Raw genomic sequence first — 15,997 nt, 5'->3', positions numbered from 1 at the left:
CAGAAGGATGGGAGAGTCTGGGGATGGAGGAATCCATGGACAGGAACAGAAGGATGGGAGAGTCTGGGGATGGAGAGGGAGGAATCCATGGACAGGAACAGAAGGATGGGAGAGTCTGGGGATGGAGATGGGGAAATGCATGGACAGGAACAAAAGGATGGGGGAGTCTGGGGATGGAGATGGAGGAATCCATGGACAGTAATAGGATGGCAGAGTCTGGGGATGGAGCTGGAGGAATCCATAGACAGGAACAGAAGGATGGGGGAGTATGGGGATGGAGAGGGAGTAATCCATGGACAGAAACAGAAGGATGGGGGAGACTGGGGATAGAGATGGAGGAATCCATGGACAGGAACAGAAGGATGGGGGAGTGTGGGGATGCAGAGGGAGTAATCCATGGACAGAAACAGAAGGATGGGAGAGTCTGGGGATGGAGATGGAGGAATCCATGGACAGGAACAGAAGGATGGGGGAGTCTGGGGATGGAGATGTAGGAATCCATAGACAGGAACAGAAGGATGGGGGAGTCTGGGGATGGAGATGGAGGAATCCATGGACAGGAACAGAAGGATGGGGGAGTGTGGGGATGCAGAGGGAGTAATCCATGGACAGAAACAGAAGGATGGGGGAGACTAGGGATGGAGATGGAGGAATCCATGGACAGGAACAGAAGGATGGGGGAGTCTGGGGATGGAGATGGAGGAATCCATAGACAGGAACAGAAGGATGGGGGAGTCTGGGGATGGAGATGGAGGAATCCATAGACAGGAACAGGAGGATGGGAGAGTCTGAGGATGGAGATGGAGGAATCTATGGACAGGAACAGAAGGATGGGGGAGTCTTGGGATGGAGAGGGAGGAATCTAAGGACAGGAACAGAAGGATGGGGTGTCTGGGGTTGGAGATGGAGGAATCCATGGACAGGAACAGAAGGATGGACAGATTAAAATGGTGGTGGTGAGATATACCTGCATTTCAGACTGTCCCTTGGCGCTCATGTGACTCAGACTGCCCAGCTCGCCGCTTGCTGCTCTCCTCTCTTCTCCCGCCTGACGTCAGCGAGGGATTCTCAGCCCCGCCCGCTGTAGCCGTCAGATCGGGAGAAGAGCGGCGGGCCGTTGCAGTCACACGAGCGCCAAGGGACAGTCTGAAATGTGGTATATAACTACATATTTTTTAAAAGGCAGTGGGGCACTTAATGTACTATAAGAGGGGATTCAATAAGACACGGTTTGTTTAACACTTGCAAGTAGAGTATGATGAGAGCGCTCTCCCAGGAGGAGCGGGGCAAGTCGGGATGACTTTACCCACCCTCCAATGATTATGTCGTAGCATCGATGCTGAATCGCGATGCATCGATGCTACGATTATTTTCAACACCCCTAACTGGAGAATGGCGGAAACCAACTACTGTACAAATTACTCACCAGGTGGCACTACACCCCATCCAAACTGCACCGAATGTTCCCTTCCAGCTCTCCACTGTGTTGGAGGAACTGTGGGAACAACGCTACTCACGCTCACAATTTCCGAATTTTCAAATTTCCGAAAAAAGAGGAATGAAATGGAAATGAAAGCAAACAAATTTTTTGTCAGTACACATGTCTAGTTGTATAGAGATTTTTTTACCAGTTGGAAACGTTTGGTACATAGAAAAATTTTAGTATATAATAAAAAAAAATAAAAATCTTTAAACCTTTGGCTACCAAACAGTTTTTTTTCTTTTATCAGAAATTCGGAAATCCGAAAATTCCGATTTTCGAATTTCCGAATTTTGAATTTCAGAATTTTGGGATTTTCAAAAATTTGCAAATTCAGAAATTCGAAAATCTGAAAAAAAAAAGAAAATCAGTAAAATTTGAAATTATAACTAACTATTAAATGATAGGTATTGGAATTTCCTTTCAAATTTGGCTGTTAGTGAACGTAACGAATACGAATTTATCCGAAGTTACGAATTATCCGAGATAACGAATGCCGCATCTAAACCAATGGAATGGAACAAATAATAAATAACTCCTCCAGAGTTACCATGGACCTCTTGGCTGCTTCTCTGATGAATGCTCTCCTTGCCCGGCCTGTCAGTTTAGGTGGACGGCCATGTCTTGGTAGGTTTGCAGTTGTGCCATACTCTTTCCATTTTCGGATGATGGATTGAACAGAGCTCTGTGAGATGTTCAAAGCTTGGGATATTTTTTTATAACCTAACCCTGCTTTACACTTCTCCACAAGTTTTATACCTGACCTGTCTGGTGTGTTCTTTGGACTTCATGATGCTGTTTGTTCACTAAGGTTCTAAACCTCGGAGGGCCTCACGGAAAAGCTGTATTTATACTGAGATTAAATTACACACAGGTGGACTCTATTTACTAATTAGGTGACTTCTGAAGGCAACTTGTTCCACTAGATTTTAGTTAGGGGTATTAGAGTAAAGGGGGCTGAATACAAATGCCCCCCCCCACACACACACACACACACACACACATACTTTTCACATATTTATTTGTAAAAAATGTTGAAGACCATTTATCATTTTCCTTCCACTTCACAATTATGTGCCACTTTGTGTTGGTCTATCACATCAAATCCCAATAAAATACTTGGGAAATGGATCCTGGGATATGGATCTGATCAGGTGAGTAGCAGAGGGGGCTGTTAATCAGTTTCAGCTGTTTTTGTGTTAATGAAATTTACAACAGGTGCGCTAGATGGGCAACAATGAGGCGACCTCCAAAACAGGAATGGTTTTACAGGTGGAGGCCACCGACAATCTTTTTCCCTACTCATCTTTTCTGGCTGTTTTTCACTAGTTTTGCATTTGGCTAGGGTCAGTGTCACTACTGGTGGCATGAGGCCATACCTGGACCTTATAGAGGTTGCACAGGCAGTCAAACTCCACCAGGATGGCACATCAATACGTGTCATTGCCAGAAGGTTTGCTGTGTCTCCCAGAACAGTCTCAAGAGCTTGGAGGAGATTCCAGGAGACAGGCAGTTACTCTAGGAGAGCTGGACAGGGCTGAAGAAGGTCCTTAACCCATCAGCAGGACCGGTATCTGCTCCTCTGTGCAAGGAGGAACAGGATGAGCACTGCCAGAGCCCTACAAAATGACCTCCAGCAGGCCACTGGTGTGAATGTCTCTGACCAAACAATCAGGAACAGACTTCATGAGGGTGGCCTGAGGGCCCTACGTCCGCTAGTGGGCCCTGTGCTCACTGTCTGGCACCATGGAGCTTGATTGGCATTTGCCATTGAACACCAGAATAGGCAGGTCCACCACTGGCACCCTGTGCTTTTCACAGATGAGAGCAATGGATGGAGAAGCTGTGGAGAATGTTATGCTGCCTGTAACATCGTTCAGCATAGCCAGGTTGGTGGTGGGTCAGTGATGGTCTGGGGAGACATATCCATGGAGGGACACACAGACCTCTACAGGCTAGACAATGGCATCCTGACTGCCATTAGGTATCGGGATGAAATCCTTGGACCAATTGTCAGACTCTACGCTGGTGCAGTGGATCCTGGGTTCATGACAATGCCCGGCCTCTTGTGGTGAGTGTATGTAGCCAGTTCCCGGAGGATGAAGGAATGGATACTATTGAATGGCCCGCACACTCACTTGACCTAAATCCAATAGAACACCTCGGGGACATTATGTTTCCGTCCATCTGACGCTGTCAGGTTGCTCCTCAGTCTGTTCAAGAGCTCAGTGATGCCCTGGTCCAGATCTGGGAGGAAATACCCCAGGACAACATCTGTTGTTTCATTAGGAGCATGCCCCGATGATGTCAGGCATGCATACAAGCATGTGGGGGGCCATACAAACTACTGAGGAACATTTTGAGTTGCTGCAATGAAATTTCAGCAAAATGGACTATCCTGCTGCATCATTTTTTTCACTTTGATTTTTTGGGGTGTCTGAAGTCAGCCTTCTGTAGGTTGATAATTTTAATTTCCATCAAACGATGTGGCATCCTTTCCTTCCTAATACATTACCCAGTCCATATCAGTATAGATATCCAGCATGAGTAGTGTATGTATATATAAACACACAGTATATTTAACAAGGAGAACAAGGGTTCTCCTTGTACTCCTGGCTCTCACTCTTCTGAGACTTATAGACCCCCTCCAGTCTCTTGAACTCCATAGTTGCCTTAGCTCTCTCAGTCCTGCAGACTTGATTAGCTGTCCCAACTCTTTCCAACACGGAGTCTTGTGCCCCGAGCGGATCACCTGCCGGGGCTGGAGCCCCAAACAAGGGCTCTGAGCTATGGCCAGCTTCTGGCTTATAACAAGTGTGCACACCTGGACACACAAACGCTGCAGTTTTCCCGGAAGACCTGGACACAGGATTGAAGACACCCTCAAGATTGCTTTCTGGAGCTTATTACAGAGGACAAGTCTCAGAGTGGAGGACAAACCCTTCCCTGGTTGTGTATGGTGGGTGGAGATGTTCTGCCCTATACATTCTTGAGCAGGAAGAGCCTGGGGCAGAGGCTGATGGGAAAGGGCTACCCCGATATACCAAGATATAGGCCTGTAGCCTGAGAAAGTGGACCCTTCGGGGTAGGCCCACAACAGACTCCATTGGAGAACCTACTTTTGGGGAACCTGTAGTGAGGAGAATGAAAGAGATGGGCTGCTATCTCATGTTAATGTGAATTTACACTGTGGCAAGTTCCTGATGTTGGACCTAAAGTCATGGAGGTGAAGGTTGTGTTGGACAGAACGTTTGGACGTTCCTCTATTTTTGGAGGTGGGCTTCAGGAAAATGTGAGTAATATAAGATGGCAGAGTCTCTCCAGGCATACCTCCCAAATTTTTAAAATGGGTTTGAGGGACACCTATTAGCAAAAGTATGTAGGCATAGGACACACCCCCTGCCAAGTTGCCTTAAAGGGACAGAGGGACTTTGTTTCAAATCCAGGACAGTCCCTTGAAATCAGGGAAAGTTGGGAGCTATGTCTTCAGGTGTGCGCGTACCCTATCTGGTTCCAGGGCATGAAGAAGATGGGAGGTGGCCCTGGCCAGCACGGTGGGAGCTATCATTCCGAGGGCTGTTGATAAGGTAGTCCCCAATGAGGTCCTGCCAGCCTGAAGAAGTGATACAGCACATATAATGTCGGTGAACAAACTGCAGCACAACACCTTGCCTACAAACTTCAGCTTACAAGGGGCATCAGCTTCACTTCTGTTTTCCTGACTACCTATCAGATTTTTGGTGGTCCTGAAGTACCAGGACAGTAGAAACACCCACAAAATGGCTACAATTCGGAAATGGTTAGGTTTGAAAAGGTTCTTCAAGCCAATGAGGCTTGAAGATTACAGTCACGTGGCTAAAATAACGACCCTCCTATTTGTATTAAAGCTTTGTATATTGAGGAAAAAAGGGACTTTATGATCATGGGCAGATCAACTTGATATGAGCACTATATCCTTTAATTTGTTAGAAGTAAGAGGAGGGATTGGGATTTTTAAGGTGCAAAATAATTTGAAATAGTATCAACTATAATGTATAAGAATTTTTTTTATTTTTAGAGAGAAAAATAAAAAATTGTTAAAACATAACAATTGGCAAGTACAAATCAACAAGATTTTATGGATACAGCAGGATAAAATGGAGTTCCCAACATGTTTCACCCATATGTCGGGCTTCTTCAGGGGATCCTGTCCAATTAGAGGTACAAGCCTTCTATTGAAAAAACATATACATATAATAATTACATCAACCGTTAGTTTAAGATCATATATCACATACAAACATATTGAGCCCGATATGTTGTATTTTATTCTTCAATTTTCATTCTATAGCTTCAGATTTATAAATATTAAAACTCTATCAAATTGTTGTTTTGTTATATTCTTTTATTGTCTGAAATTGATGTGAGGTATAATCTGTGCCTGTAATCATCTATGTAACCTAATAGAAGAATGGACCACGAGGCATCCGGCAAAATATTGAAGCGTAATGTAGACTGCAGTATTTATATTCAACACAAGGTGGTGACCTCATATATTGTCAGTGCAATGCAAAGACAGGAAGTGATGTCAGGTGCAGACAGGAAGTGATGTCAGGTGCAGACAGGAAGTGATGTCAGGTACAGACAGGAAGTGATGTAGGAGTATAAATAAGAAGTTCCAGGTCAGAGGTGAATCAGGAGGAAGTAGAGAGGAGACATTGTTGGAAGTGGCAGCAGAGGAGGTAATTGTTATTATTATTTTTATACAGTGCTGTCAGTTTACGAAGCACTTTACAACATGAGGGCAGACAGTGTAGTTACAATACAATTCTGTACGGGAGGAATCCGACAGCCCGGCTCGTTAGAGCTTACAATCTAGGATCATATTTTCTATTTACACCCAGTAACCCCCCCCCCGTCATGTCCGTCCTCTTCCTCCATAGTCACTGTGAGGTCTTTTATCTCCAGCAGATGATGATGATAACTAAAAGTATGTGTATATTATTGATATTTATGATTTTTCTTTTTATAGACCAGATACATCCTAAATATAGAACCATTTATCCAACTGTCCATCCAGAGCCTCTGGTTTATAGACCGGATACATCCTAAATATAGAGCCATTTATCCAACTGTCCATCCAGAGCCTCTGGTTTATAGACCAAATACATCCTAAATATAGAACCATTTATCCAACTGTCCATCCAGAGGTTCTATACATCCTAAATATAGAACCTGTTGTTGCACGAGTCCTTGGCCTACGTCCTTGAAAACCATTTTAACTCTTATGCCATTGGCCAGCAATCATAGAATTTTGTATTAGGACCTGGGGGCAACCGAGTACCAGTAGGCCAGCTTGCTTTAACAGAATGGGGACTACTATCAGTGAAGCTTCACTTGCTAGTTATGGTTGCTTACCTCAGGCACTGTAGTAAGCATTGCAAAAACACAGACCTGCCTGGAGAGGTGAGGAGGATTCTGGGAAATCTGTAGTGATAATTGCTGCTTTCTTTGTCATTACACAGGTTTACAATATAGTTATGAAAATACCCAATAAACCATAAAAATTCAGAGGCTGTGTTCGTGGGACATTACCCACCAAGGTGCCTTCATCTTGCTGCCTAAAAAAAGACGTAAACTCTGGCAAAAAAAACATTCTGGAAGTCAACAAGTACTGATCTGCTGACAGGAGAGGTGAGCGGTGCCGGGAACTCTGGGACATTATCCAGTAACAGACAAGGGATGTGTCTGGATGGTGACTGTATCATTGTGTGTGTCAGGTTCCTATAAGGTGTCAGGATGTCACTGTCTATTTCTCCATGGAGGAGTGGGAGTATTTAGAAGGACACATGGATCTCTACAAGGACGTCATGATGGACAATCAGCCGCCCCTCACATCACCGGGTAAGAGGAGACTTTATTGTAAAGGAGAGAGCAGTACGGAGGGTCCACCTAGATCCCCCATCATCTGATAAACACATAGAAACAATGTATTCAGTCAGTGTGTGTGTTTCCTACAGATGGATCCAGTAATGGGAACCCACCAGAGAGATGTCCCCGTCCTCTGTACTCCCGGGATTCCACACAGGAGGATCACACCATCCCTCACCATCATCAGGTAGGTGGGACTGAGCTTGTATACCTAAAAAATGTATTCTAACCCATGAAATTACCTTCTTCTATAAAAATTCTGGTCCCTTTTTATAAACCTTGGGTTTTAGGAACTGAAAGACATCAAAGTCGAGCTCAAAGAAGAAGAAGAGACGTTGGTGAGTGGAGATCAGCAGACTATGGAGGAGAGAGGTCCTCTGTATTATCGGGATTTCACCTGGGAACATCACAACTATACAGAGAATGATCAGGTAGATGGGACTGGGCAGAAGGAACTCAAAATAGTTCTATGACCTATTATTTTATGTAACAGTGACTATTCCAGATGTTCTATTTTATCATCTTTGGGGTTTAGGGTGAAGAACTGAAAGACATCAAAGTTGAGGTTAAAGAGGAAGAAGAAGAGAGGTTGGTGAATGGAGATCAGCAGTCTATGGAGCAGGGGAAGATGGCTATGGATATTAAACTGAAGCAATCTACTCTACTTATAGATACAGGTACGTAATAAATACTAAATACAGAAACACTTCACTATTTAATTCTACTTCTATGGAATCCTCCTATCCCCTCAAAGCACTTTTAAGGTTCTTCATCCCTCTCTGTCCCTCTCCTCATTTGAAACTCACTGTATTCGTCTATTTTCTCCAGTTTTGACGAGAATTGCTGTACTCTATCGGTCTCCTGGACCGGTATCAAACTTCCTTGACGACTTCTCTGCCTGGCTACCCTACTTTCTCTCTTCTGAAATTCCAACAATCATTCTTGGTGACTTCAACATCCCTGTGATTGTTAACACTCCTGCTACTTCTAACCTCCTCTTTTGACCTAAAACAATGGACAAGCGCTTCTACTCAGTCTGATGGCGACTGCCTTGACCTCATGTTCTCCTACCTTTGCACTCCATGCAACCTCTCCAACATTCCTTTTCCTCTCTCTGATCACCACCTTATTAGTTTAACTCTCTTCTCGCCTTCCATTGCCAAACAATTACCTGTAGAAACCTTCGCCATCTTAACCCTTCTCTTCTTTTTTCTGCTACAGATTGTCTCTAGGCCAAAATCTCATCCCTGTCCTGCCCCAACCTGGCCACTTCGAGTTACAACATTTCACTGTCATCCACCCTGGATACCTTGGCCCCCCTCACTACGCACAGAATTAGGTCCCGAACGCTACAATCCTGGCAGACAGACAATACCAGAAGCCTCAAAAATTGTAGCCACGCGCTTGAGAGCCTGTGGCGTAAAACTAAGTCACAGCAAGATTTCAGCCAATAGAAATCTGCCCTCCAAAATCACCATTCCTGCCTCCGCACTGCCAAACAGACCTACTTTACCACTCTCATTAACACCTTCTTATACAGTCCCCGTCAACTCTTTTCTACCTTTTAACGCTCTACTTCCTCATTCATTACCTCCGCCCACTAACTAACTCACTGTCCAGGAGATCGCCAATCACTTTAAAAATATCATTGATACCATTTTTGTGACAAGATCTCCACTGTACAGATAACTCCATCACCTTACACTCGTTGTCCACCTGCACAATCAATACTTCCCTCGTTTAAACCATCTACTATAGAGGAAGTCACTAAACTTTTTTTTCTGATGCCCACCTGCCCCCTGGACCTGGTTCCTCCTCGATGACCACAGTCACTCTCTGACTCCATCCTACACTCTTTAACTCTTATCTTCAACCTCTCACTCTCTACTGGCATCTTCCCCAACCCTCTAAAACATGCGCTAGTCACCCGCATACATAAAAAGGCCTCACTGGACCCCATCAATCTTAACAACCTAAGACCCATCTCCTTACTCCCTTTTGCCTCCAAACTCCTTGAAAGTCTAGTCTACAACCGGCTGAGCGACCACCTCATTGTGAATAACCTTCTTGATCCCCTTCAGTCTGGATTCCACCCACAGCACTCCCCAAAAACTGCCCTCCTAAAACTCAGTAATGACTTACTAACAGCTAAAACCAACGGTTATTATTCCGTACTCTTACTCTTGGACCTCTCTGCTGCCTTTGATGCAGTTGACCACCCCCTCCTCCTCAAAAAACTGTATTTGCTTGGTCTCCATGGTTGTGCTCTCCGTTGGTTAGAATCCTACCTATCTCACCGCACCTTCAGTGTCGCTTACAACTCCACTTCCTCCTATCCAACTCCCCTTGCCGTTGGGGGTCCCCCAAGGTTCTGTCCTTGGACCTCTACTATTCTCGATCTACACATCCTCCCTGCCTGGGTCAGCTAATAGCCTCCCATGGCTTCCAATACCATTTATATGCTGATGACACCCAAATCTATCTCTTTACCCCTCAGCTCACCCCATCAATCTCCTCGCACATCACTGATTTACTAACAGACATATCAGCCTGGATGTCAAAACACTTCCTCAAACTGAATCTAAAAACGAGCTCATAATATTTCCTCCACCATGTTCCTCTTCTCCTGACTTCTCTGTCAAGATCAATGGCACATCTATCAGTCCGTCCCCAAATGCCAGGGTGCTAGGGGTAATCCTAGACTCTGAACTGTCCTTTCAGGCCCACATCCAAATCATGCCGCCTCAACCTCCGCAACATCTCCAGGATACGTCCCTTTTTAACCAATGAAACCATCAAGCTTCTAATTCACTCTCTGATTATCTCTCGCCTCAACTACTGCAACTGTCTCCTCATTGGCTTACCTCTACATACACTATCCCCCCTTCAGTCCACCATGAATGCTGCTGCAAGACTCATCCACCTTACCAACCGGTCAGTGTCCTCCACCCCTCTCTACTAATCCCTCCACTGGCCTCCATTCAGTGTCCTCCACCCCTCTCTACTAATCCCTCCACTGGCCTCCATTCAGTGTCCTCCACCCCTCTCTACTAATCCCTCCACTGGCCTCCATTCAATGTCCTCCACCCCTCACTGCCAATCCCTCCACTGGCCTCCATTCAATGTCCTCCACCCCTCTCTGCCAATCCCTCAACTGGCCTCCATACAGTGTCCTCCACCCCTCTCTGCCAATCCCTCCACTGTCCTCCATTCAGTGTCCTCCACCCCTCTGCCAATCCCTCCACTGGCCTCCATTCAGTGTCCTCCACCCCTCTCTGCCAATCCCTCCACTGGCCTCCATTCAATGTCCTCCACCCCTCTCTGCCAATCCCTCAACTGGCCTCCATACAGTGTCCTCCACCCCTCTTTGCCAATCCCACCACTGGCTTCCATTCAGTGTCCTCCACCCCTCTCTACCAATCCCTCCACTGTCCTCCATTCAGTGTCCTCCACCCCTCTGCCAATCCCTCCACTGGCCTCCATTCAGTGTCCTCCACCCCTCTGCCAATCCCTCCACTGGCTTCCATTCAGTGTCCTCCACCCCTCTCTACCAATCCCTCCACTGGCCTCCATTCAGTGTCCTCCACCCCTCTGCCAATCCCTCCACTGTCCTCCATTCAGTGTCCTCCACCCCTCTGCCAATCCCTCCACTGGCTTCCATTCAGTGTCCTCCACCCCTCTCTACTAATCCCTCCACTGGCTTCCATTCAGTGTCCTCCACCCCTCTCTGCCAATCCCTCCACTGGCCTCCATTCAGTGTCCTCCACCCCTCTCTGCCAATCCCTCCACTGGCTTCCACTCACCCAACAAATAAAATTCAAAGTACTAACAATAATTTACAAAGCCGTCCACAACTCTGCCCCCCAGCTACATCACTAACCTGGTCTCTAAATACCAACCAAGCCGCTCTCTTCGGTCCTCCCAGGACCTCCTGCTCTCTAGCTCCCTTGTCACCTCCTCCCATGCTCGCCTACAGGATTTCTCCAGAGCTTCTCCCATCCTTTGGAACTCCCGACCCCAATCTGTCCAACTGTCCCCTAATCTATCCATCTTTAGACGATCCCTGAAAACCCTTCCCTTTGAAGAAGCCTATCCTGCTTCTATCTAATACACTGTGTTTTCACTTTCTCTATCAGCTCATCCCCCACAGCTATTACCTTGTGTATCACTTGACCCTCCCTCTTAGATTGTAAGCTCTAATGACCAGGGCCCTCTGATTCCTCTCGTACCAAATTGTAATGTAACTGTAATGTCTGCCTTTCATTTTGTTAAGCACTGCGCAAACTGACGCTATATAAATCCTGTATAATAATAATAATAATATGAGTATATAATATATATTTACATTGTTAGATGGATTGAAAAAAGACATATACCAAGCATGTTCATGGAAACCCAATCCTAAACATACGGCAGATCCAGAAGAAGGCAGAAAACTCATACGGAGTTTGGCCCAATTTTCTCCAACAAGGATAATAGAATTCCTTCTTGATTTTATAAGGCAATCTTATTACTCCCCATATTAACATTTGTACGTTTTTTTTTTTTTTCCTACAAATATTAGTAGCCACGTATATTTTTACCACAGTAAGTGGACCGAGTTCTCGTGGAAGACATTTTCACCGCTCCTTACAAAAAGAATCCTTTCCATATACAGAAGTATACTTTTTTAAATTAATCATGTACTGAATATTATGAATATTATGTGTGGCCCTTTAGTGATGTCAGAGGGCACACGTGATAATTCCTATATCTGGTCCCCTCATCATATGAGGGGACTTCAATATAATGTCCTCAACAAATGAGGAGGAGATACTGTACACCATATGAAAGGTCCATCTCCACTCCTCACTATAACGTCATGTTCCCAACAAATGAGGAGGAGAAGAGACAAACCGTATGAAAGGTCCATCTCCGTTCCTCAGTAGAATGTCATGTTCCTAACCAATGAGAAGGAAATACTGTGCACCATATGAAAGGTCCATCTCCATTCCTCAATATAATGTCAACAAATGAGGTGGAGGTACGGGATATCACATCAATGTTCTATATCCATTCCTCAAAAGAACATAATTTTCCCAAGGACTGAGGAGGAGATACTGTACACCATATGAAAGGTCCATCTCCATTCCTCAATATAATGTCATGTTCCCAACAAATGAGGAGGAGATACTGTACACCATATGAAAGGCCCATCTCCATTCCTCAATATAATGTCATGTTCCCAACAAATGAGGAGGAGATACTGTACACCATATGAAAGGTCCATCTCCATTCCTCAATATAATGTCAACAAATGAGGTGGAGGTACGTGATATCACATCAATGTTCTATATCCATTCCTCAAAAGAACATCATTTTCCCAAGGACTGAGGAGGAGATACTGTCCATAATATGAAAGGTCCATTTCCATTCCTCTAATGTAATGTTCTCAACAAATGAGGTGGAGATACTGACCAATGATAGCGATCACATGATACCCCAGTTTACTGAATGTAAGACTTGAAAAATATTTTTAATTTTTATTTAAAATCTGTTTACAGATGGACGCTTTATTTTGAATATCTTGGAGGGAGATCCACTTTTTTCTGCAGCTTTTAAGACAGAAGATGATGAGATCACACAATGTTCTCCAGGAGAAGATCCCATTACTCCAACCGCACATCACAGACCTTACCATCTGGAGGGATCAATGGATTCTTCTAATCCTGAGGAACCTTCTGATAAATCCCATACTATGACCTCAGATGTCCATCTAAGATCAATGGGTCCTTCTAATCCTGAGGAACCTTCTGATAAATCCCATACTATGACTTCAGATGTCCATCTGAGATCTCACATTGCTGATCAATCAACACATCCATCCAATCCCAAGGAGTCTTCGTTGGGCCACACAGGAGAACATTCATGGTCACTTTTAGATTGTGATGAATATCACCCTAATAACAGTGCGCTGCCTAAACAGCAGAAGCCTCCCTCAGGCGCGCGTCGTTTTCCATGTTCAGTGTGCGGGAATTTCTTCACTAGTAAAGGGCACCTTCTTATACACCAGAGAGTTCACACAGGCGAGCGTCCCTTTTCGTGTTCGGAGTGCGGGAAAAGTTTCACTCGGAAACACCACATACTTATCCACCAGAGAATCCACACAGGTGACCGTCCTTACTCATGCTCGGAGTGCGGGAAATGTTTCTCTGAAAAAGGAAGACTTCTTAAACACCAGAAAAGTCACACGGGCGAGCGTCCTTTTTCATGTTCAGAGTGTGGGAAACGTTTCATTCAGAAATCGTGCCTTATTAGACACCAAGAGGTTCACACGAATGAGCGTCTTTTTTCGTGTTCGGCGTGTGGGAAAAGTTTTGCTTCGGTAAGGCAGCTTCTTTTACACCAGAAAATTCACACGGGGGTGCGTCCTCATTCGTGCTCGGAGTGCGGGAAAAGTTTCATTGAGAAAGGAGACCTGATCATACACCAGAGAATTCACACAGGCGAGCGGCCTTATTCATGTTCAGAGTGCGGGAAATGTTTCCCTAAGAAAGGAAGTCTAAACCAGCACCAGAGAATTCACACTGGTGAGCGTCCCCACCAATGTTCACAGTGCGGGAAATGTTTTAAGCAGAAATATGAACTTACTGCACACCAGATAATTCACACGGACGAGCGTCCTTTTTCATGTTCAGAGTGCGGGAAAGGTTTCAATCGGCAAAGGGACCTTGTTATACACAAGAGAAATCACGTGGGCGCCTATTCATGTACAGAGTGCGGGAGATTTTTCCCTGAGGAAGGAAGCCTAATTAAACATCAGCGATGGCACACGGGGGAGTGTCCTTTTTTGTGTTCACAGTGCGGGAAATCTTTCAAGCAAAAAGATTCATTTCTTGCGCACCAGAGAATACACACGGGCGAGCGCCCTTTCACATGTACTGAGTGCGGGAAAAGTTTCATTCATAGTGGAAGCCTGGCTAATCACCAGAAAATTCACACAAGCGAGCGTCCTTTCTCATGCACAGAGTGCGGGAAAGGTTTCATTCACAAGGTAGACCTGATCAAACATCAGAGGGTTCACACGGGCGAGCGCCCTTATCGATGTCAGGAGTGCGGGAAATGCTTCGCACTCCAAGGAAATCTAACTACACATCGGAAAATGCACACCACCCAACACTGTTGACAACTGTATAGAGATTTTTTTTACCAGTTGGAAACGTTTGGTACATAGAACAATTGTATATAATAAAAAAAAAAAATCTTTAAAACTTTTGTTGCCAGAGTTTTTTTTTTTTTTTTATTCATTATTTTGCACACACATTAAAATCATGCAAAGTTGTCAGTCAGATATTTCTAACACACATCATAGACATACTTATAATTACACCCCAAAACACATTCTGCTACTCATCCTAAGTATAGGCATACCACGTATGTAAGACTTTTTCACAGCCTAGATCCATAGAGCGGCCCAAAATCCAAGGAGCGCCTTTGGGCTTTCAAGGATCTTAAACTACGCATCTAATTTCCTGACTCTACCTATTATATTTTTGAAGGCCCTGGAGCATCAGGACAGCGGAAACACCCACAAAATGACCCTATTTTGGAAAGCAAACACTCCAAGGTATTTTTTGAAAGGCATACTGAGTCTTTTGAAAATGTAATTTTTTGCCACGAGTTTTTTGGAAAATGCAGAAAAGATAATGAAAATTTATTTTTTTTATGCAAAGTTGTCAATTAATAAGATATTTATCAACACACATCATAGACATACTTGTAATTACACCCCAAAACACATTCTTCTACTCCTCCTGAGTATGGGGATACCCCATGTGTGAGACTTTTTTCACAGCCTAGATCCATAGAGCGGCCCAAAATCCAAGGAGCGCCTTTGGGCTTTCAAGGAGCATAAACTACGCATCTAATTTCCTGACTCTACCTATTACATTTGTGGAGGCCCTGGAGCATCAGGACAGCAGAAACACCCACAAAATGACCCCCATTTTGGAAAGCAAACACTCCAAGATATTTTCTGAAAGGCATATGGAGTCTTTTGAAAATGTCATTTTTTTTGCCACAAGTTTTTGGAAAATTCAGGAAAGAAATTAAAATGTATTTATTTATTTTTTACGCAAAGTTGTCAATAAGATATTTCTCATACACATCATAGACATACTTATAATTACACCCCAAAACACATTCTGCTTCTCCTCCTGAGTATGGGGATACCCCATGTGTCAGACTTTTTTTCACAGTTTCGATCCATAGAGGGGTTTAAAATCCAAGGAGCACTTTTGGGCTTTCAAGGGGCATAAACTTCTAATTTCCTGAATACCTATCACAATCTATTGAAGATGTCATTTTTTTTTTTTTGCCACAAGTTTTTGGAAAACGCAGGAAAGAAAATTAGAGTATTTATTTTACACAAAAGTTGTCAATAAGATATTTCTAACACACATCATAGGCATGCTTAGAATTGCACCCCAAAACGCATTCTTTTTTGCCTCCCGAGCATGGGGATACCACATGTGTGAGACTTTTTCACAGCCTAGATCCATAGAGCGGCCCAAAATCCAAGTTGTCGATTAATTAGATATTTCTAACACACTTCATAGGCACACTTAG

The 15,997-nt window shown here is 44.4% G+C and overlaps 1 protein-coding gene across 1 annotated transcript in view; it reads left to right on the top strand.

Moving 5' to 3' along the window:
- Positions 1 to 14,619, top strand: part of LOC141106790 (uncharacterized) — a 41,859-nt gene extending 27,240 nt beyond the window's left edge. The window contains exon 10 of the mRNA XM_073597718.1: positions 13,447 to 14,619. Coding sequence (XP_073453819.1) covers positions 13,447 to 14,555 — 1,109 coding nt within the window. The 3' untranslated portion in view covers positions 14,556 to 14,619. The remainder of the gene's footprint in view (positions 1 to 13,446) is intronic.
- Positions 14,620 to 15,997: the final 1,378 nt, after the last annotated feature.

The sequence above is a fragment of the Aquarana catesbeiana genome, linkage group LG08, assembly GCF_042186555.1.
Source record: "Aquarana catesbeiana isolate 2022-GZ linkage group LG08, ASM4218655v1, whole genome shotgun sequence".
Lineage (NCBI taxonomy): Eukaryota > Metazoa > Chordata > Amphibia > Anura > Ranidae > Aquarana > Aquarana catesbeiana.
This window is presented reverse-complemented; position numbering and strand designations above follow the sequence as displayed.